Raw genomic sequence first — 24,326 nt, 5'->3', positions numbered from 1 at the left:
TTTATGTTTCTGTAGTTCTATTCCGTTTAAATTACTTGTGTAAATCCGCATAGAATTTATTTGTTTCTATGTTTTATTTATTGACCAACTGAAATATTTTCAGGTTTCTTTTTCAGGCTCAGGTTGAACTTCCTGACCATGCAATATCGATCCACATAAAACAAAGCAGTTTGCGCGAGAATGCGACACTTTATAACACTTCACAACGAGACGACATAAGAAGCAGCAACATATCAGAAAATGCTCCTGAATTAGGCTAAATCAGTTGCAAGTTTTCAAGCATCGAAATGATTTAGTCTGTGTATTGGTTATTGTTAAATATTTCGACAGCGTTATTGCAACACTTTACCAAAATGTTGATGATTTTCGAAACACTTGCCCTTTACCACCAAACATCTGCTATCAGTACGAACATTCACGTTACTGAGACTGACCCTCCAACTTGAATTCTTTAAACAGGTTTCAAATCTGAACCGGTTAAATTGACCGAATTCCTACTTCAACACCATTTGTTCATTTTTTTCGCGCAGTGTTTACGGACGGATTAACAGCAATGCAGAAAATAAAAGCAAATAATGAAAGTCAAATGTTTAGTGTAGGCTACATGACAAGAATAAAACAGCTTCATGATCGCCGCAGCGCTCTTTTTTACAATTTCCATCGTCATGATAAGAAAAGCAGCGAATTGACATATTGCACAAATAAAAAAGAACTCATAAGTGTAAAACGTAACACCTGGGTCCTAGTGTGAAAAATCTACTTAAACTATAAACTACAATGGTGCATAAAATGAAATCTGTATCAGTCAAATGCATTCTAAGAGTGCCAAAAAAGTTTTTGAAGAAAATATGAGTTTGGAAAAAAATCGCGATTTATTGCACATTATGAGTGGTGGTTTGGAGATGGATGAAATGCTGCCAAAACTATACGTTTGCAAACGTGTTTCGTGTAGGTATTGAAACAAGAAAAATCATACACAAAAACCTTGTGACAGGAAATTAAATGAACAAATGTGTTTACCCCTGCATTTGGTAAATATATTTTAATCGCTTACAATCGTATCAGCTCAGTGTCGAGTTAAACAATATTCGCAAGAGTAGGACATACAACTCATACCCTTCAAAATGATGACGAAAAACTTGTACTACAAACATACGGTCGTTTTCCGAGGTATTATTTGGACTTTTACCCACAAAATATGACACTTAAAAAACAATTGCCTGCCGGTTAAATACTAATTCCTGCAAAGGTGCCAAATTGATAAGGACGGTTTTAAGGCAGTGGCTATCAAAATGTGGAATAATTCAAAATGTGGAGGATAACTCCTAATAAAACTGAATAACCAATAGCTGCTTTACAGAAATGAATTTATCAATACAATTATGTTATTCTAATACTGTGACCTACTGATGTTAAAATTCGTATTCTAAACGTATTGTTGGGGTTTGTAAAATAACAAAGAATAAGAAACACATCGATAAATGAGGGACTAAATTAAAGTAAGCTTGGTGTTTTTTCTGAGAAAACTAATTTCTGAGGGTCAAGAAAGTTATAGAATAATTTAAAAGAACCAGACAAAAATGATACATATGAAGTCCAGACTTTGGTTGCATTGTTCCATACCAACAATTTATGAATGTAGTTACACGTTACAAATACCAACTTCGGTCAAAACCTTATTTCAGTGCCAACTTTCGGGGCATCGTAAAAAAGCTCAAACAATTGCAAAAGCTAGACGAAATAAAAGATTTTGCTCAAACCGAGTCTAATCATCGTCGCTATCCCGATCCGCAGGGGCCGGACGTCTCTGACTCACAAAGCCCTTCCTCAGGACGTCGAGATCCCGCAGTTCGGCTTCGACTTTCTCAAGGTGGAAAAGACGAAGTCGGTTGATTCTTCGCATCGGGAATGGGTTCATTGTTTGAAACGCAATGTTGGTTAGAGACCTAACACGATATAGAAGATGTTAGTAGTCAATTAGAGTTCTCATGATCCACATAACAGAAACATTTGGTGTGTTCTTAAAAATAATAAAATTACAAATGTCATTCTGTTGCCCCAAAACCCAAAAGGTTATGACAGACTGTTTAGGGCAGGGGTGTCAAACTCGCGGCCCACGAAGCCCTCCAATGCGGCCCACGAACACTCAACAACAATTGTAGTATTTTCTCAGATTTTTATCTAGTTATAATCAATTATTCTTACTTTTCTGTATAGGACGTCGAAACGTCGATTATTTATAATAAAACTGCTGGATGAGCAATACTTTGTTATACATTATGCCTGGCAGCAATAGCCTATTTCATGCCGGTATCTTGCTTGCTTTTCTAATACAATTAGGATTTCAAAATTTTGTTTGTGAATATTTTGGTAACATTTCACCCACCTGACGTCATGCATTCGGTGTGACATCACACGCAAGAAAGTAAAGATAGACATGTAATCAGTCAACTGTAAAATTTCTTCCTCTACAGTGCGAAAAAATGCCAGACCGTAACGAAATAAAACCTGTAAGAGGAAAAACAGCTATGCACAATTTTAAATTTATTTTAGGTCGTTTGACGATTTGCAACATAATAACATACCTAACGTGAGATTTTACATAGTTTTATAAGATTTTTTTTGTTAATTTGTCTATTTTGTCTGTATTTTTATTTTTTACATTATTTAGAATGCACCATTAGAAAGCACTACCCACCTTGGAGCCTTCATTCAAAAACACGTCCCAAATATGCAACATGGTATCAGGTGGCACATTGTCGCAGTAAATACACAACAACCAGTTAAAGGTGATTAGGGAACAGTCGACTTGAAGTGTATCAAGATGTTTATGAAGACGAGGAAGCTTCTCGGCCATCAGTTCACGAAACACGCGCTGGTCAGCCTAGAGAGCAAAAGGTAAGGTTACAATTGTGTCCGTTTTTGTTGTCCTTGTTGATGTGCCTCATATATACAAGGTGCCAGAGTTTTCGGCATCAAGTAACGCCAACCTGATGATCGATACTGGACAAAAATATGTTGTATATCTTTTGACAATGAGTATGCTTTTAAACCTTCTGTATCTTAAGTTCAGCAATCTTACTTTTCTTTGTAAATAAGGACGAACCCGGTTAATCGCATAGTCTGTTTAATTGCAAAAGTATTACAAACCCCAACCGTAGCAATTTGCTTGTTTGGGTATTCGTAAAATCCAGTAGAATGCATAAAAAGGTCAACAACAGCTTGTCCTGATGACATAAAATAGTAATGTAGTTTGCTTGTTACCCGAATAAACTAAACGCGTAAGTCTGCCTACATCCAGAGAGAGGGTAAGTGCACAGCATTGCAATTTGAGCAAATAACAGTGAGACGTACCTGGGAGGCAGTAAGAGTGTGACTGTAGTAATCTTGGGGCATAATGATTTCGGCGACAGCCACCACACACCAGAAAGCTTCTTCTTCGCACAAGTAGAGCAGCGCAACGGCAGCTATACGGTTAAGTCCCTGGCAGTATCTGTACATAAAAAATGAAGCTCAAGTTATTTTTCACTTTTTAACGATTTGTTTATCGTGGGCGGAACAACTTTATCCTAATTAAAAAGTGTGAGGTAAAACGAAACGGTCCCCCAAATTTCTCCAGCGGTTTCCCAAATAAGCAAATATGGCGTTTTTTGGTATTTAAATGAAACACTTGCGGTCTCTTAAAACTACTTAGCGGTCACCCAAACCAAACCTTAAAAAAACCCTGGCATGTGTGTATTAAGTGAGCACAGAAATGTAAACTCTTTAAATGTGAAAAACTTTAGCATGTTGCGAACGTACTTATTACTAACAAAGCGTCACGTGTATCTATGCAAAAAAATACACATGAAGTTTAAGGCTGTAACTTACCCTATGCTGGGGTTGTGAATGCTGTAGGCGCGTAGAACCCTTCGCAGCTGTGCGATGCCTTCCGACGACAAAGAAGCGAAGTGTTTGTTGTTGGGAAGAGTTCGCAGAAGGTCGAGCTCGATCTGTTTTGCCGCTAGGGGTGCCACCGCCCTCTCCGTCAGCTTCTTGTAATAACAGCCATCGGGGTCAAGCTTGTATCTGAGTAAAACACAATTGTTTCGACTAACTACGAAATGAAATGCAAGGTTATTCGTGTTATATATTAACCTCATCTGCTGAGTCCTGTGTTTAACCATCCATGTCCAAACTTTGGGTCGTAAGTCATGCGGAACGCCGTAGCGAATTAGGAGTTTCGTGTCTTCGTTGCGTTGTAAGTCTCTGAAAAGTGGTGTTTTATTAAAAAAATTCAAGCCACCTGTTGTTGCACAACCGCCATCGAGAAGGAGATAAGTATGAGGACTTACTGTGATTGGATTACAACTTTATAGATCGGTGAAAACGTTTTGAATGCGACAAAATTATACTCTAAATAGCGGATTCGATAGACAGCAGGAGGTTTGATGAGTGTGCCATTCAAAAATCGCCAAATTTATAACAAACTAATAAAATAAAACGGAATTGGCAAGTTTTAAACACACTACCAGTACCAAGTTAAAAGACGTTAAAAAATTAAACTAGAAAAATGTATCAAGTGCATCTACAGTAGTATAAAATAACCTTTTTCAAGGGGGGTTTGGAACACACCAGTTTTTATGGCGGTGGTTACGGACCAATTATTGGGCGTTATCACGATTAAAATGAGGCAAATTTGGTTTCAAAATTCGCACATAGCTTTTAATCTGATACTAATTGAGAATGGTATCTTATCAGCAATTCTAACACCTGTTGGTGGCAAAATAGTTCTGCCACTTGGCAGCGATAGAGGCCTGGTACTCGTTGAGTGAGAAGATAATGTCGGAGGCTCGCTTTTCCATTTGACCAGCTGATGCCAGGAGAGATGATTCGGCATCGTCCTCTGGAAGAGTTGAGAAGCCGTACTGATCGTATCTGCTCTCCCTGGAAGGTGAAAAAGGGTTCATTTAACGACATTAATTAAAACAGGTGGTTTGCAAACTAAAAAGATTGCAGTACACTTTGTATGCTTAAAAAACAAAAATTGTTAGCAAATTTTAGATCAGCAAATTTGACGTGAGGTATTCTACAATCTACATTCTACCCACAACAACGAAACATTTGCGGCACGCAATTTGAGAATCACGAATCTAACACAAACGCAAAAATTATTCGTAAACCATTAAAAAGGCCATTTATCAAAAAGTTTTAAATCGAAGGACAAAAGCGCAAAAAAACTAGAAGGGTGGCTTAGCACATTTTGTTGTTGCATTTACACTATAACCTATTTTAAAACATTAATATTTTTCCTATGCTTATTTTGTATTGGGTCCCATATTAGCCATCGTCTTTTATAACCTTCGTCGTTTCTGCAGGCAAAAACTCATGGGTCCCCACACATGCAAAGTTGAAAATAATGCAATTCAAGAGATAACCATGTGAAAGTCAGGTGTTGTAAGGTAAAACACAGTGATCGGCACTGGGCTTAAATAATAATACTATGTAGAATACAAACTATAAAATTAGATTCACCCCAGATATTGCTCGAAGTATGTCCTATTTAACGTTTTAAAAAACTGACCCATTTTAGAGGGCTAGTAGGGTAACTAATTGGGTTCGACACACAAACTAAAAAATATATAAAAACCACAATGACTCAATCATAGTACTGCAAAACTTCAGCCAAATCCGCCAATGTTTAAAATTTCCACCACTAGAGGTGTTTTGAGCAACAACCGTTAATGTTTCTGACGTCATAGGGCTGTTAACAAGCCTGCCATGGCGCAGAAACGACCACCAAGCAACCCACAACGAGCAACATACAAATGGTTGCCCTTGTAACACTATTGCACCAAATAAATCTTTCGTTTGTGGTGCCCAGTAACATACAAATACGTTTTACACTTTAGGGGCTTGTGGGGTAAATGTTAGGACTACAGGGTTGAACACAACAATCGACACCTATAAATGGCATACTATACAAGAAATCCAAATTTCAGCCAATTCTGACACTGTTTAAAACACACCGATTTTAGGGGGCTAGCGGGGTAAATACTGGGGTTATCAACAAAAACAAAGTGGGATGCACATCTACATAAACATATATCTACCATCTGTGTAAATTTCAGCCAAATCCTTCAAACATTTGATGGAAAAACGAGTCGGACAAACTTTGGGTAAAAACACCCATTTAAGGGGGCAAGCGGGGTAAATACTGGGGTTATCAACAAAAACAAAGTGGGATGCACATCTACATAACTATATCTACCATCTGTGTAAATTTCAGCCAAATCCTTCAAACATTTGATGGAAAAACGAGTCGGACAAACTTTGGGTAAAAACACCCATTTAAGGGGGCAAGCGGGGTAAATACTGGGGTTATCAACAAAAACAAAGTGGGATGCACATCTACATAACTATATCTACCATCTGTGTAAATTTCAGCCAAATCCATCAAACATTTAATGAAAAAACGAGTCGGACAAACTTCGGGGGAAAAATACTCATTTTAGGGGGCTAGCGGGGTAAATACTGGGGTTATCAACAAAAACAAAGTGGGATGCACATCTACATAACTATATCTACCATCTGTGTAAATTTCAGCCAAATCCATCAAACATTTGATGGAGAAACGAGTCGGACAAACTTTGGGAAGAAAAAAAAACAATTTGAGTAAAATCAATATGTGTCCCCTTCAGGGAAGGGGACACATAATAAAAACAAAAAACGTTGCTGACGAACATTTTGGTTCGTTACGTGACGTCATAATACGCTTAGCATGTTTGAAGTATTATCATCACAATATGATTGTCTGCATTGAGTTTAACAGAACACTTGCACTTTCGATTCTAACTTACTTTCTTGCGCAAAAACTGACAACAAGCAATCCATGTAAAATAGTAAAACCTTCTCAATACATTCACAAAAAACATCAACAACAGAGGTATTCTTTTGAAAATGAAATTTACTTCACAGAATCTTCAAAAAAATACTATTTACTTTTCAAAAAATACTAATAATTTTACTCACTACAATTCATCCCAACAAGCTTGTCAAATCACTTACCTTCTCATAGTGGGCGATGACTCAGATTCAGCGAGAGCTTCCTGTATAAGAATCTTCACCATATCTTTCCTATCCTTGTCCGAAGGACTGATCTTTGAGTCGGAAACGGCCAGACCTACGCTCTCTGATCTCGGCTTGTTCATTTCAGCCAGCAGGACCAGATATTTGCTGTTAAGCTGACAATACTGAGCCTCTTTTAAGCGAACCTGTAATTCAATTGGTTTGTGCACTGCTGTTTACAGTGTAAAACGTAATTTGAAGCGCTACTGACGCGTTAGTGCGCAGGTCAAGTTACGTGTTGTATTGAAAGGCTGTGATGATAAAATACGCGAATTTACACTATATGCTATATTAAAAATTTATTTTGATTTGAAGTAATGTGGTACATATTTTTGATGTAAAATCATGCAATAAAACATATATACAGCTGTACACGTACTTATGCTACACTCGTTTAAGGTATATTCGTTTGGTAAAATGTGTCAAAAACGTAGCTATATTGTTTATTCTAACTGTTGTTATTCATTATAGATTGAAATTGACACAAAGCATGGACTATAAGTGGTGAAACCCAAGTTTATTCAGTTTTATGATTAAAACTAAATTCTAATTTCAGTTCCAAATGTAACGTGTACTTCAAAAACCATTTCTAAAACGTACCTTATCGTGCATAGTTTCCAGTCTGCCCGCGTCCATCTGTCGCAAACTCGCTAACTCCAATATCTCATTGTTAAGCAGCCTATTCTGCATCATGTACCCTTCTGCCCGGTCCTACAATGGCAACATATTCGACTAAGCCAAAAGGCAAACACCAGCCATGAATTTTGGCGTAACGTACACAAACAAAAGGCGATCGCGGAATCGAAAACACCTCTTTAGTCGGATTCTCTTGGACAGACCGGAAGTGTATTGCAACAACGAATTTCCTATGGGTTTTGACACAACAAACATGCGATGTTATTACACGATATGCAAATAACCAACAGATGTATCGTTGGTGGGCGCCCTAACCAGTATATATAAAACAAGCACTGTTTACTATATTTACATTAGCTTGATTGGTAACGACCAGATATAGGTAGTAACTGCTTGTTTTGTCAAGCATTAAGTCAAAAAATACAGTGATTGGATTTTGGGGTCACTGGGTTAGTTCAGGCTATTTTTACTTATTTGACCGTTTAGAACAGTGCTCCGCAACCGGTGTGCCGCGGCACACTGGTGTGCCGCAAGACGATGCGGGGTGTGCCGCCGCAAAACGTATAACTTTTTGTGTTAAATTTGTTTTTATTTTATTCATAGAAAATGATACAGTTCACAACACCACCAAACTAAAGCTACACTACTCACTACGCATTCATGTTTTATTACGTCATAATATACTTTATACCGGCTTAATGCAGGGGTCTCAAAACACGCGGCCCGGTGTGGCCCTAAGAGGGTTTTTGTGCGGCCCGCGAACTAAGTTTTAAATTTTAGGTGTTTAGCTCAGGTGGAATACCCTGTCAGGCCACCGATTTTAAGAAACAATCATTCTTTATAAGTATTGGTTGAAAATAAATGCAACGTATTAATCGTATGGTGGAAAGAGTCCCTCCTGTTGAAAATCAGCAATTTATTCCAGTTGTTGAGTCATAGTTTTTAATTGTTTCGTCATTGTATGCCATTGTTTTCACACATAGTAGTTTATTGTACTTACTTTTTTAGTTTGCTACACTGTATATTCGTTTCTTGTTGATTGCATTACAAATGTGTACATGAAATGGCAAAAACGCACAACATTTTAAGCACATAATATTTTTGTTCATGTTACTTTTACAAAAAAATTTAAATATTACGGCGCTTTACTAACGTAAAAAATGTTTTTGGCCTTCAAAGAAGCTTAAGACCCCTGACTTAATGCTTTTTTAGGCTTTCAAATATTCAAATCGCATTTTTTGGGTTCGGGTGTGCCGCCGAACATTTAAAGCTTGTATGGTGTGACGTGCGTGAAAAAAGGTTGCGGAGCACTGGTTTAGAATACTATTTACCGCTTACTGATAAAAAATCTGCTTGTAAACATTATGAAACGATTCTATTTGGTCAGTACGCTAATATTTCTCTTTATGCTGCATACCATAAAAATATGTACGCCAAAAGTGCAAAAGACATAGTAGTTTTAAATGGGATTTATGCTCGTTTTGCAGGCAATTATTAGGCAAGTGATCTGATGACGTTGCCAGGCACCAATGTCTGGTGCATGTTCAGAAGTGAAACAAAATAGACTTACCTTAAGCTGATCAATGTCTTCACCTGAAGAGTCGGGAGTAAGAATAACGAACTCCGCATTCTTCTCTTCTCTCAGCTTGGAATGGTCGTTGTGCAGTTTGTTATGATCCTGCTCCAAGTCGTGCAACTACAAATGTCAATAACAACGGGTTTAGTTATGATTCATAGAACAGATTCATTTAAGGCCCAGGACTTGTATAAACATCACAATGTATATTTGGTTCAGAATAAAAGCAACGAGGGCGAAGTAAAAACTGAAATCCGCAACTGTTTTTTTAGACAGAAGAAAAGTTAAAGTAAAAACGCTTGAACAATTTGAAAACAGTAGCATGGCCCTTGTTAACTACGAGGCGCATACGGAAACGAACATAGAGGTATCAGAGAGTAAAAACATTCCCAATTTTCAATATACTTTTCATTCCTTCGCCCATAAACTAAATAAAAGAGGCTAAACCATACAAAGTTCATTTAAAATTGAGTCCCAATTTTACAGGTTATAGTCCCAGAGTTAAAGTGTTTACTTCCAAACCACACCTACAAATTAAAGCAAATTCCACCCCTCAAGTTGTAAAATTATTTCCTTGAGAAAAATTTCAACCCAGGAGACGAAGCCATTTCGACTGGCCGCATCTTTATTTGCTTACTTCAATCGTGTTTTATCATTTAAACCTAAAGGATTTCCGTCAAACCAGTGACACGAACCGAGCATGTCCAATTAGTTATACCACACTGGTTTTATTAAACCTTTTCGTCTATTTACCTGGTTGTTAAGTTGCATTACGACCTGGTCTTTATATGACAAGGTTTCCTGCAGCATCACGTTCTGCTCTTTCAAGGCGTTTTCGCGTATGACGCATTCCTCCCTCTCTTGTTGCAGACGCTCGTTCGTCAACTTCAAGCTGATCACCTCAGAACGAAGTTTGCGTTCTTCGTTGGAAAACACCGAATGTGGGGGAAGTTTGCCTGAAATAGTGAAGTCAGTTTTAAACGGGTGGTACTAAATGCTAGGGGTGAGTACTCGGTATCGAGCATCGCTGTTTTTGATGCTCAGTGTCGGGCGAGCAGTTGCACAAACTGACCCGAGCATTGCATTTATGTTTATGCCCTGCTTATATACGAAGCTGGTGTTCCAAGAGCAAAACTGACTGTAATGCGTTAGATGGTGAAAAACGCGTACTTTTGGAGCCGGTACAGCTTAATACACCACTGGTGACCGAAGGGACCTTGAAAAGCCACAAAACTAGCGTGAATTGGGAACGTTTGTGATGTCACAATGCACCGAGCATTAACTTGAGATGCTCGGTGTTGGACCAAACAGAATATTTGCAGTTTTGGCCCATCGCTACTAAACACCCTATGTTGTCGCATAGTACAGAATGTGAAAATAGAAGCCCTTACAGGGTTAAATAAGACCAGATTGCAGAGTTTCTTTTTTTTAATTACAAACCCTCACCCCAACCCGAATAGCTCTAATCATCAGCGCTTTCGAAAATCTGCAAATATATAATTTTCGCTGAAGTATATTAATGTCCATCATAATTGCTTCTTATGTAATGCCATGCGGTACCATGCAGTATTTAGTACCACCAGTTTTATACTGGCAATTTTGTTTTAAGATTAGTACTAACTTTTTGTAAAACAGGCTTTTTGTGCCGTGTTTAAAGTAATAATTTAGAATTTCAATTGCAGCATGACTCTATATTACAACGTTGGAAAAAAAAATTTAATGTTTGGTGAGCAACTAAGAGCATGGTTATAAGATATTCTTTGCTCACTGTACTAAATTTCCTTATTCAATAACCTAGCTCATGTATCTGACATTTCAATTATTTGCTTTGAAGTGCCAAAATTGTTCATTTAATTTTTATTAAACCATTATTTGACAATATCCCTAAGCTGCTATGAGGATTGCAAGTTGGTCTAAAAATACTTGACTTGACTGTAGTCACATCCAACAATTGACTTAAAGTTACAAAGCATGAAGACCTGGTCCAATCTTAGGCTTGCTGGGTTGCGTGACTTGACTTCTTGCTTAAAATCAAGGACTTTATTCATTCATAATTTAACACATATTACACATTTATGAATTAGAACAGCTGCCTTTGTTCACTGGGAGGGAATATATAGACCAGCCTCTGGTAAAATTATTTCCATAACAATGATTTACATTCAAAACAATATGGGGTATTGTATTTCAGGTCGCTTTGAAATACAGGCTTAGTTGTTTTTCTCACTTACCAACTGCCATTAATAATTTTCCTGATCAACCTTTGCAGTTGTACAGACTAGTAGAATTAGTAGTGCTAATATGTCAATGTAACTGCTTTCAACAAGCAAACTAAACCATGCCACTATTTTGTGTAGTTGCAAACCTTTGCAATGCTGCTCGTATCGGTCCAGTTCCATCTTTAACACCTGAATTGACTCCTATCAAAACAACAACAACATTAGCAATCCATCTTTCAATTCGATTAATGAATTGCGGGGCTTAAAATTAAAGAATACAACGCAAAAGGAAAAAAATATATGTGATGTTTGCCTACGTTTCACAAAAATCACTAGTTTTGTTACAAAATAGGGTTACAACCCACTTTGGAACCATAGCCCTAATACAACAACATGCAAAAGTCCCACATGAAAGAAAAAAAACTGAAAACAGTACCCTTAAAGTAGATATACGTCAACCGCACTGAAAATGTTAGACATCAACGTTTTACAAAAATACAGAGGTTCATTTATACACATCAGTTGAAACCTACATCTTTTTTTCTAATATCCTGAAAGTTAAATATTGATTGTTCATTAAAAGTTTGTGATGCACCCTTGTATACCTTTTCGTACTGGTGCACCCCATGCATATTTTGGTGCACCCCACGGTGAACCGTGCACACCGGTTGAAGAGCACTGCTTTAAACAACAACAAAAATCGAAACAATACAAGTTACCACTGTAGAAAATAGTACCACAGAACTTTAAACAACTAAAAATAAAAATGAAAACAGTACAACTACTGTAGAAAACATTACTACTTTAAACAGCAAAAACAGTTTTTATATTATTGCACCTCTTTGGTTTGAAGCTTCATTTTAAGCATGGCTAGTTCATCATGTAACTCCAAAATTTCAGATTTAAGTCCCTTGACGAAACTCCCAAATCCCATTGAATCATTGGAATCAGTAGCATTGTTGGTGGAATTGGTGGTCAAAATATACTGGTTTAAATTAGTTGATGCTGTGGAATATAAAGTCAAGTTTTAAGCAGTGTGACACAGGAAGTAGACTTATGTATGGCATTCTATATGTATTTGTGGAGAATATACGGGAACTACAGGAAAAAGAGCTTAGAATCCTAGTTGAATAAAAATAAGATAAAAAAAAAAAGATTAAAATGATGCAAAACATTAAGTTATGACATTAAATAACAGGTTTATAAACATTGCTGAACTATCTGGAACAGGGCTGTTATGAAACGAATTAGTTCTAATTTTAGCTGCAGCCTGTCTCTGATTGGGTATGTCCAATGACCAGGAGTATGCACAATCACAACATATTTTTTGCTTAATAATTTTAAATACCCAGATTTAACAACCACCCCTGGTCCAAATATCTGATATTTTAATTACTGATTTAGAATGCCAAAATTATTTATTTATTCAATAATTTTTAAAACTATCATAAAATAAAACCCTAGTTTGCAATGTGGACTGGATTTTGGCCTAAACTATGGCACTGCTCAGAATTATTGCTTGGGGTCAGTTAGGCTCAATATTGATAGTTGCCACAATTGCAAACCAAATGCCACCACAGCCAAAAAACACATTTAGCCTAGTGAACAATCATGCATCATATCTTAGAAGTGAGTCACAGTTTCCAGGGTGACAAAGAAACTTAAATCACATTACGTCTCACGAACAACACTGCATTGAAAACATTGTAAGCACCTGAAACGGATTTGGCCACTGCCCCACCGAGGTAGTTTTCTTCACTTCTTCCCATATTTGGTCGAAGCTTCTGTGCTTGATTCTTTAAGGTTTTCTTTGCTGCTTCCCCTGTGTAATAAAATACAAGTGTTTTCACATTATATTGGGATAAAAACTAAAATTTAATCTAATTTTTGATTGTTTTAACTTTAACGAATTTCTTGACATAGTAACCTACTTTGATTTGTAACCTTAATTTTTAATGAACTAATTTGAACTATAGAGAAAAAAATATAAGCTTTCATGAATGATGGACATGAATGATAAATGATGGACACAGGTAAATAGTTGGCATTTCTAATAAAATGTTTACCATCATTTTCCAAAAATGCATAGTTATTAATAATACATACTCAACATTTATCTTAAAAACAGTAACTTACCCGCATTGGTAAATGCTGTATTAATATTTCCTAAATTTGGCATTGGAAGTGTTTTGTTGCCTAAAACAGTGAAATTCCCAGATAATACACTTGAGTTTCTAGGTCTATGTAAAGTAGCAGCTTGATCTCCAACTGTGTCAGGTGGTTCTTCATCTGGCCGAAAAGCCCTTAATTGAGTGGGACCACTACTATTTTCTGGAATAAAAAACACAATCTTAATATATAGGGTCATACTCATAGGCGCCGAGTGGGCGGTGGCGGGGTGGCGCCGCCACCTTGGGTTTGTGAAGCACGGTGGCGGCCACCGTGGATATTTTGGTTTGTTTGTAGCGGTACCGTACAAAACATCGTAAATTCTGAGAAAAATCAGGAACGATTTTGCTTTTAAACAAGCGTGCTGGCAAAAAAAAAAAAAAAACTGCAACCTGTTTTGGTTGTCTTGTTTATGACATGCCTTGTTTATGACGTCAAACACACAATTGGTGCCAGTGAATGTTTGGCCATTATTGCGTACAATTCGATTGTGCTGTAATAAATGGGTTTTTTTGGTGATACAAAGCAACAGCAATGTGACAAAACATTTTTTAAAGGCGGCTAAACCAATGATAAACGTTACAGAGCAAAGTGTTCCAAATAAATACTATTTCAAAAATGTATTTTTATAAGATTTTGAAAAACGTTGCATTATGGGAAGTTTGTTGGGCTTTGAGTTTGAGCTCATGTGGTTGCACGCATTAGTGACGTCACATAAAATGACGTCATACTTCAAGTCCGCCACCTTGCATTTTTGCAAAACTCGGTGCCTATGGTCATAATATATACTGTTTTATTCTGTACATTTAATCTCTTCAAACACATACAGTGAAATCCTAAGCTAGAATTTTCCTTTTTTGCACAAATTTCTCACCAGATTCGATTTGTGGGTGCTTTACATCAATAAGTCCAGATTTCACATCCTCCTGGTTTGGGATCCAAAATACGCTAGATCCATGAATTGACCCCTGCCAGTCTGGCTTATGGGGTTCTTCTATAGACTGTCGTTGATTAAAAGCCCTTCGCTGGCACTGGAGTTCTTGAATCCACCACATCAGAGTTTTTCTGTCACTGGCCTATAATTACAACCACACACATATGAACAGTATAGAAAACATACAACAGTGTCAGTATATCATTATAAAGATTTGGCGGTGTCATAATCTTAGCAAAATTTAGCTCTTTCAGTCTTTGTGGCAGTCTTAAAGAAACTTTATGAGCATTAAATATAACCAGTTAAATAAAAACAGCAGCACCATTTAAGTTCAAATCCCACTGCATGCTAGAATTTTCTAGTCTGTGCTTTGCCATATGGGAATGCTTGGGAGACTATGATTTATAAATGAGTATGCTATCATCGCCGGTCTGCATGGACGCCAGGGCTGATCCCAGTGTGAATGTACTCATCTTAGCTGGCTGTAGTTAAGTGCACCATGGTACAGATATTATTATGTACCTGTAAATTGTGAGTTGTGCCATCAGAAGTTATTGAAAACTGGTTATCCTGCAGACTGGCAGCAGTAAAATTAAATGAGGCTCTTCGCAAAGGTATTCTTCCCATTTGTCCAGAGCCATCTGGTTCCTGTTCAGGGTTTCTCTTAAATGTCAAGTCACATGTCTCAGGATTGTATGAAAACCATCTTGTTTTTGACACTAAATGAAAACAATGTCTTTATTATATATTATTTTATAATAATTAAACATAGCACTGGTATCACACACTTATCACACACAAAAATAAATAAGATTTTAACCTAGTCTGCAGAACATGGCAGTTCACGACAAGATCTGTGCACGATCTTGTAAGTTCACGTGCAAGGCCAATTTCAGCAGGCTCAAAGCAAGTAAAAGAGGTCAAGGCAGTACAATTAAATGCCTTCCGTGCGAAATTTCTGCATGCAACCCCCAAAATTGGAGTGTACAATTTTTTTTTTCAAAAAATAATCGCGCGTGCAGCTGCCACACTCTGCAGACTGGACGCTAACCCTGCAACCCTGATTTAAAACTTAATGTTAGAAAAGTGTGAATTCAAGAGTATTTAAGATCTTGTTATGACACGTTTAAAAGTTATTTTTTCACCTTGCTCCCACATGCAAATGCAAAGATCAAAGAAACATCTTTTAAACTTACATTTCACAATGCCAGTTGAAGAGACTTTGGTTAAGTAACCACATAATTTGGGAGCTTCCTTTTTACCTTCACCATTTGTTCCTACACTGTGAGATGGTGATTTTGTTGATATCTCTCGTTTTGATAATAATTTTGCTGGGGAGGCCTGCTAATAAAGTAAAATGTAACAAATAAGTTGACAAACCTTACACTTGCTGAAAAAAGTTTTATTATTATGTCAGATAGTGAACTGAAAAGACTTTACATATTTAGGCTAATAAATATGCCTTACTGTTTTATTTGACAAAGTAATTTCATTTCCATCGTCAATATTTACAAGCAATCCAGTTGGACAAGACATAGTAAATAATTGAGGTCAATCATAGGCAGCAAAAGATTCCAGAAATCCAGCTCAACTGTTCAGCCCCCCAAAAAACACGGATTCAACACAGCGACATCAATTATGCGGCAAGTATTTTTGGCTGTTAAGGCAAAACGTTTTTAAGTCCTAATCACATTCACAACTCATTGGAAAACCACATAGGGCAATAGTGCAAAGTTGGACAGGGGGTTTCCCCAGTTGCGTCATAGGAAGCAAACAAAACAAAGTGATCGTTATTTCAGTTTAAGAGAAAAAAATAAAAAAACAAAAATGTTTGGGCCAACATAACGCACAGTTTATTATGTTTTAATAATTGACTCTCCCAAAAATAACAAATCGAAAAAACTATCAAGGATGACCGCTTGATCGCTGACATAGCTTAAAATTGTATGTAAATAATACTGGTAAGGCATGGTTTTAGTTTATTTAATTATGACTACAATGAGTGTTAAAGCATTGGCTTTATAAGGTATTCATTATATGCCAACAAGCACGGCAGTCTTAACACCTTGTAAAAAATTATAAAACTCTGTGGGAGTTTTTGATCGAGCCAATATTTATTTAAGTCAGTGTCTGTATTCCCAAGAATCAGTATTTTTATAAGTCAAGTTATGTTTACAAACTTGTCATTTGCATTTAGAAGTTATTGCATCACACCTACAGTTGCAAGGCGTTCTGGTTTGTCACGTGACTTCACTGTGCGTTGTGATTGGATAAAACATGAATGCCAGCTGAGTGGTCAGGAGGCCGAAGAGGCCATTTTCTATTCGTCGTGGTGAAAAGTCACCGATCCAATCAGAGAGGCTTTGAAAAATAGTATCTGGATTTCAACCATTTATCGGTAAGTACACATTTGGGGACGAATGTTGAATGTTGTGGTGTGTAAATACCATTTCCTCAAACTTTTGAAGTTTAAACGCAGCTGTGCAAGTTTTAAAATGAAGTTTTGGAAAAGGAAGAATTTCCAATTTATTATAAAATGGTATGTTAATGGAGTTATCGATGTAAGTTTAACAACAAGGCCTTTCCAGTTTTAAACAGTTAATTGGTTGTTTAGAAATTTCATTAAATACTTGGTAGAACCCAGTTCCGTTCATTTGATATGCGAGACGTTTAGTCATGAAAAAATAGGTCAAAAACGTTTTACTCAAAGTCTCAGTTAAAAACGTTCCATTACATAAACTTCTAGTTTTTGAAATGAATTCTTTCCATGCTAATCTGATATATTGTCTGAGTCAAGTTGATCGCAATAGTTCACTCTTCTTTTTCCCAACTGTTAAAGTACAAACAGAAACAGTTGAAAAGCGCACTTCCTGTTTGTTAGAACATAATTGTGAGTAAATAATGTGTTTAGGTTGGAACCAGAACATGGATGGACAAAATTCCCTCCTGCTTGGCAATTCTGGTGGAGAGTCAATCCAGGCACAACTGCTTCAAACAACTGGACCTAATGGCCAACAAACCTACCAGGTCGGCACACAAACAAAAAGATAGCAGGTTTTTGTTTTGGTAATGGGTCACCACTGCGCATTGTAAATTTAACTTAGCATGAATGCAGAAAAAAATCTTAACAGTTTATGTTTTATAACGTTTGAATCCAATTTACTTTGTGGCTTTTTTTTAATTTTGTAATTTTTTTGCAGCTGGTTGCAATGAATGGAAATTCACTTACTCAACAACCAACTCAGCAGCCTTCGCTTGTGATACAAAACAACAACCAGAGTGTTTCAGTAATAATAACTGACTTACTCCACCAAATAAAACACCACTAACTGTAACCATTATTGACAGAACATTTCCTCCAGCAATGCTCCAGTTTTAACACAAAACCTTGCAAATACACTTCAACTTGTGCAAACTTCTAATGGGCTGCAACTGCAGGGAAACAATGCTGGAGCACAGCTTGTTATACAACAGCCAACCCAGCCACAGGTACTTGTGAATTTGTACATGTTTGTTCCTTTATAGCACTTGGGTAGTGTCACTGCTTTTTATTGCATTAATCAGCTACGTAAGAAGTTCTGAGTTACAATGTAAAACATGTACTTTATAAATGCAGCAAAATGGGGTCGCTCAAGTTTTGTTGCAAGCAGATGGGACCAGTTCAAACACACCTCAACTTGTTCAGGTAATTTGCATTTCAAAAAGGATACATATATATGTAGTGATATTTAATACCTTTGCAACAAGAGGATTCTAGACAAAAATGTCACATTGAACCGAAAAGTGAAAACTGTTGTTATTGTTAAAACAAAGAGTTAAAAACTATTGACACGTATTTGTAGGTGGTTGGAAATAATGTGCAGTCCGTTGGTCAAGGTGGGGCTGTTGTTTTGCAACAAGTCAATTCCGCCAACAACAACTCTTCCGTTATTTCACCTGCGGGTTCTGTGAACTTGGCAGGCAATGTACAAAGTGGCGGTATTATAATGGTAAGCACTGCTTGTTGCATGCAGTTTTTCTTTTTATGGGTCCCCTTCCCTGAAGGGGACACATATTGTTTTTGTCCATATTTTTTTTTTCTTATTTCTTTTTTCTGTCTAACGCTGGCTTGTGAGACGCGTTTGGTCAAGAAAGAGTGCTCCAAATTTATTCAAATTTACAGAGATGTTAGTTAATAATCCAAATTTGATCCTCCTGAAGTTTGACCCCGATTGACCCAGCGGTTCACCCACAGGCCCCCAAAACGTAAATTTTTTGAAACGACTGTACTGACTAAAGTACAGCATCTAGGAGTTTCATGCTTTGTTGTTTGGTGCAATGTAAAGTTTTTTAAAGAATTTTGTGTCTTTTTTTCGGATTTACCCATTTTTACCCTTTAAACCCCGAAAGAAACGGTTTTAGTTTTAAGGCAGAAATACATGCCCTATGGTGCAGAAATATTTGAAAAAGTTAACAATTGTTTAAGCAGGATATTCGTTTAGTATTTAAAATTTTGCCAGTTACCTTTACAACTCATAATATGTGTGCGCTATCAGTCAGATATAAGTCCCAAGGGAGGTATTCACTGGTTTACGATTAAGGCGGCAGAGCGGGAGTGCTCAGCTTGACGTTTGGACAGACGTTTTACGAGACAGTCGTTTCGGTGATTAGTAATCATTTTTTTTGTGCCACGCGCATTTTCAGTTTTGGCGCAGGTTTTACACGTAAGACGTAATTCGAACTCGATAAACGTGCTTCGATTTCGTTTATGTCAGGCAAAACAGCGTTGATCAACATAAATATAAAATTTAATAATAAACTTAACTTTTTCGAACGGCGCGATAAATGATCTTTAAATTCTCGTTTTTTGATCTTTAAATTATCTTTAAATTTTTCGTCATAACGTATCTTCTTTATTTTTGACAAATCAATTCAAGAATCAGTACTTAAGTCAGGTATAAATTAGGCCGAAGGGTATTGTTGAACACTAAGGACTGCATGCTATTAAAAACAGTGTCAAAAGCTCATTAAACGGTCGTTTTTGCGAAACAAAGTTAAGTGAAAAACAAGTTGTTATGTATACCTTTGTAGCAAACGACTTTTTTTATATAGTGTCTAATACAACAGTTAGGCTTTCTAGGAAAATTTGTGTTTAAAAACTGAACTTGAACCACAATATCAAGGTCAAAGCAAGAGATTAAATTGAATGTATTTTCCCCGTTCTTTTTTCACCGATTTTTTGTAATTATATGACAATAATGATGCTAAAAGAATATGGAAAAGAACTTTTAAAGTTAAGTTTATGCTTTGTGAAAAATTTGTCCTTAAGAATATAAAAATAACCGCCACATAGGTTTACCGTAAATCCGCATAAACACGCGTGTGGGGACCCATTCGTTTTTGCTTGCAAAAACAATCATGTTTGTAGATAAAATTGTGTATAGTGTAGTAAATTGGCAAATATCGTATAGAATATATAAAATGGAAGTGTATCAGAAAGCCACTTTTCTAGTTTGTAATTATATGACAATAATGATGCAAAAAGAATACGGACAAAACTTTTAAAGTTGGGTTATTGCTAAAGTTGGTTAAGTTTTTTCTTAAGAATCTAAAAATAACCAGTACGTTAAATCCGCACAAACGCGCATGTGGGGACCCATCTGTTTTTGCTTGCAAAAACAATCATATATGTAGATCAAATGGTGTGTATAGTAAATTGGTAAATATCGTATAGAATATATAAAATGGAAGTATATCAGAAAGCCACCTTTCTAGTTTAAACAACATTTTGCATGCTTTTTTAAACTACAAGAGTTGTTAGCTGTATTTGAAGACATAATAATAAACTGTCTTGCAAAGCCAAAGTTTTACATTTAAAATGTAACCTGTAGTGATGGGACGATACCAGATTTTGAAGCGAGTACCGAGTACGAGTACCACATGTATATACCTTCGATACCGAGTACGATTACCGAGTACTTAAGTGTAGTGTTGTACTAAGTTGTATATCACTAGCTAGTTTATCTGCCATGCTTGGGGTACAGGCGTGCGCACATGCATGCCGAAAAATGTAATCACCATGTGATAGCGAAAAAGACTAGTAACCTGTAATCAATTTTGCAGTTAAAAAATATTTTTTATATTGTATATTCATGGTGTTGTATGTCAGTTGATCTTGGCCACTATACCCTTTTCTTTGAACCTAAATGTACCCATAACATACAGCCATCTTTTAATCAGTTCTTAAAACAATGCAGCATTTAATGGCACATAATAGGAAACATTGATTTGCCGAAAATGAAACTGGAAACTAAACTTGAGGGTTTCGAAACACTTGATATCCAGTATATTCTTGTTTCAGTTCCTTGTTATTTTGGCTTTAACTGAAGGTTTTTTAGATGGTTCCAAATGGAAATAGTGGCTTGCAGCGCTTGGTATCGCAAACTACTGGGGGTCAAACAGAGGTTCTTGAAGAGGAGCCACTATATGTAAATGCCAAACAGTATCACAGGATATTAAAAAGAAGGCAAGCAAGAGCGAAATTGGAAGCAGAAGGAAGGCTGCCCAAGGAACGGAAAGTATGTAAAAGATTAATGCTTTGATTGTGTCTGCAACCATAGGCGTCGATTTTTTAACTATTGGCAACATTTTAGGGGAGACTTTTCCATGTTTTGAAAACATCCATCAGCCGTTAAAACCCATAATTTTAGGGCAGTTGCGTTAACTGCTCCGTTGTCCTGGCGACCGCACGATCTAAGTTATGACCCATATTTGGTTGCACGTAACAAAATAAAGCTGGCAGATAGAGCAAACTTTCACACAGTCAGATAGTGAAATTGCGACAGGATTTAAGTGTACGTTGTTCAAGATGTTCATTTACATTGCGTGTGACGATTTTCAAATGACTCAACATTAAACAGAAAACGTCTTATTCGAGGGTTGCTTGCGTTTGGCTGCAAAAATGCCTATTACTTTGACTAGTACAGAGGTGCACAACCTGCGGGCGTGAACATGTTTATTAAAATATATGTACTGGCGGCCGTGACGTAAATAAAAACTCTTTTGTCAAATATTTTGATTTTCAAGCTGCTCTAAACACATTTTATGGAACTGAAAAAGTATCACCAGTTAGGGATCATACGTTGCAGACTTTTTTATGCCTGTTGTATGCAAACAATGGGAAAAACCAGATACGCTAAGCGTCACAATATAGATTATGACGTCATAAACAGCTGAGACTGGTCGTCAGACTTTTCAGGTCAATCTGCGCTTCAAGTTAGAAATTAATCTCAACTTTTTAGGCGCCATTAGATGGTTGACATATAATATATAATATTTCTTTACATCAGTAATTTTAAAACACAAGCAAGCAGGCAATTGCCCGGCTTTTGGTGAAATAAAGATCTGCGATGCGGCCGTCATGGCGAAGATGTTGTACAGCCCTGGGCTAGTCATTTCTGCAGTTAACATAAAGCAAATATAAGATACTTTAACCACCACCCTGTGCTGGGAATAAATCAATTAACTATCACATAACAATGCCGATTGTTACTGCAACCATTGTTACATTGCATAACAAACCACGAGACACTTGCGTTTGTCATTGATTGTGACCTTCTATCTTACAAACAGCCGGTTTACGGCAGTGTTTCATACCGGAACGGAACGAAATCAAATAACGTTATTCGTTCTGAGCAAATTATTTATTTCGTTATTTCGTTCTGGACCGATATTTTCATTTCGTTCCGGTCTGACCGAAATAAATTAATTACGTATTTTTCGGTATTTCGGTCTTAACAAAATAACATTTCTTTGTGGTCTTTACAACTATTAAGCGAAAAAGAAAATAAGTTGCAACAAACAACAATTATTGTCGGTAGTTGTTACGTCACATAACATTTCTCAATGATGGTCAAACGGATGTAAATTGTGGAGCTTCAATTTTTATTGTAGTTCAACGGCGCGAAATTTTCAGCAATTTTTTCATGATAAATGTCCGGAACGAAATACCGGAATAAAAAATAACGGTATTTCGTTCCGTTCCGGTATTTTGAATATTTTTTATTTCGGTATTTCGTTCCGGTATTTAAGCCAAAAATTATTTATTTCGTTCCGGTATAACGTTCCGTTCCGTTCCGGTATGAAACACTGGTTTACGGCATAGGCGTGTATGTGGTTTTTCTGGCAATACTTTATTTCAAACAAAAAACAGGGGAGACAATACATATGTTGTCACCCCTGTTTTTTCAGGAGGGGAGACATGTCACCCCGGTCACCCCTAAATCGACGCCTATGTCTGCAACAATGGGGTTTTAATAACCTTGTACTTTCAGAAATATTTGCATGAATCGAGGCATAAACATGCGATGATGAGAAATCGTGGAAATGGTGGAAGATTTAATTCTGGTGCTGTAAAAGTAAGTCATGCTATTGTCAAGTAAATTGGTGGTTTGATTAACAAGTAGGTATTAAGTCATATGTACAGCATATTGGGCGACGTTACAAACATGTTAAAATACCATTTTACATTATCCCTTTCTGATGTGCTGCATCATGTCACCACCATTTCTTACATGTCAAAGCCAAGGCGTTAAGCCCTATGTTAATAATACATTGGTGCAGTGTTGACATTGATGTTGTCATATGCAAACCTTTAAAATATATCTGCAAACCACATTTTATGACAAGAGTTGTTTGTGGTAAATGTATAAGTACTGTTATAGTCCAACGTCTGAGGCACCATAATTACAACATTGTGGTTGTCACACAAGAGCATTTTTTAAGTCCACAAAAAGCCATGCAGATGCTCTTTAAACATCAGAACAGTCAACATTCGTTGGCGTCTGTGTAGCATGACATGTGTATAAATCTTAACATTTCTGCACATACTTGGTCTGTCTTTTGACCAAAGGCATTTTGTTTCTTTATGTCTATATTGACAACTAGATAGACATAACAACTGTTTTTGTGTGTGCGCTCTGGCTTTGTGTAACAAAGTAAACCTATTTAGGATGAAGAATGTGGTCTTCTAAACGGATCAATGGACACAAAAGGCATTGTAACCAGCAGTAACGTCCAGACCTTAACCTACAGTCGTCAAACCAAAAACAAAAACCTGTTACCAGACAATAGCATGCTTCAGTTTGACGCAAGGACCACAGACAACGTTATGCTAAATAATCTTTTGGAATCAAATGTTCAAGAAGGTCAAGTTACTAATCGAAACAGTGTCAACTTGGTAATCGAGACCTCTGAACCGCTGGGTGTTGCTCACCCAAAAGATGGATTTTTTCAAACCACGAGCAACGACTGATAGTGGTTTCTAAGGGTTAAGCCGCTGCGTCAAACTGTACTCTGATGAAGGCTGTCTCCGATTGTGCTACATGCGATTTTTTGTACATAAAGAGCTTATTATAACGTCACTGGCCAACGACTGTTATTCCTGCCTCTGTCTTTGCGTTTTGATTTTTTTCCAGAGATTTTAATAAAACTTGCACACTGAACTGAACCTTGGTTGTATTCGGTACTGCAGGCAAATGGGTTGGTATAGCAACAACAGGCGTTTTTTCTGATCATTGTTATTTTTTACATTCACTGTTCATGACGATTTTCCAACCGCGCCGTACAGAGTTGCAAAGTTTAAAGAAATTCTGACTTTACACCAGCTTTAATTTGGGCTTCGTTGTTTCAAAGTCTGGTTTAGGGC

General features: G+C 36.9%; 2 protein-coding genes across 4 annotated transcripts; one reads left to right on the top strand and one right to left on the bottom strand.

Moving 5' to 3' along the window:
• Positions 1–498: 498 nt before the first annotated feature.
• Positions 499–16,403, bottom strand: LOC145215338 (TBC1 domain family member 2B-like). 2 transcript variants are annotated; one of them, XM_080084024.1, is made up of 19 exons: positions 16,109–16,403; positions 15,838–15,985; positions 15,164–15,360; positions 14,582–14,783; positions 13,675–13,869; positions 13,253–13,360; positions 12,377–12,543; positions 11,685–11,739; positions 10,073–10,275; positions 9,314–9,439; positions 7,708–7,818; positions 7,048–7,253; positions 4,753–4,926; positions 4,138–4,248; positions 3,871–4,068; positions 3,355–3,493; positions 2,699–2,884; positions 2,387–2,508; positions 499–1,946 (listed from the first exon to the last, which is right to left on the bottom strand). In XM_080084024.1, the coding sequence occupies exons 1-19, from the start codon at positions 16,175–16,177 to the stop codon at positions 1,766–1,768; spliced, it is 2,898 nt and encodes a 965-aa protein (XP_079940150.1). In that variant the 5' UTR covers positions 16,178–16,403; the 3' UTR covers positions 499–1,765. The 2 variants fall into 2 exon arrangements, with proteins under 2 accessions (XP_079940150.1, XP_079940151.1); XM_080084025.1 differs by having other exon boundaries at positions 15,838–15,982; positions 16,109–16,402.
• A 466-nt stretch (positions 16,404–16,869) lies between these two features.
• Positions 16,870–24,128, top strand: LOC145215341 (uncharacterized). Of its 2 annotated transcripts, none has more exons than XM_080084027.1 (9): positions 16,870–17,039; positions 17,553–17,668; positions 17,842–17,928; positions 17,990–18,130; positions 18,258–18,326; positions 18,484–18,630; positions 21,019–21,198; positions 22,954–23,037; positions 23,631–24,128. In XM_080084027.1, exons 2-9 carry the CDS (start codon positions 17,567–17,569, stop codon positions 23,931–23,933), a joined length of 1,113 nt encoding a protein of 370 aa, XP_079940153.1. In that variant the 5' UTR covers positions 16,870–17,039; positions 17,553–17,566; the 3' UTR covers positions 23,934–24,128. The 2 variants fall into 2 exon arrangements, with proteins under 2 accessions (XP_079940153.1, XP_079940154.1); XM_080084028.1 differs by lacking the exon at positions 16,870–17,039 and adding an exon at positions 17,103–17,180.
• Positions 24,129–24,326: the final 198 nt, after the last annotated feature.

This window comes from Phallusia mammillata, chromosome 2 (genome assembly GCF_965637545.1).
Source record: "Phallusia mammillata chromosome 2, kaPhaMamm4.hap1.1, whole genome shotgun sequence".
Classification (NCBI taxonomy): domain Eukaryota; kingdom Metazoa; phylum Chordata; class Ascidiacea; order Phlebobranchia; family Ascidiidae; genus Phallusia; species Phallusia mammillata.
Note: the sequence above shows the minus strand (reverse complement) of the source record. Positions and strands in the feature narration are given on the sequence as shown.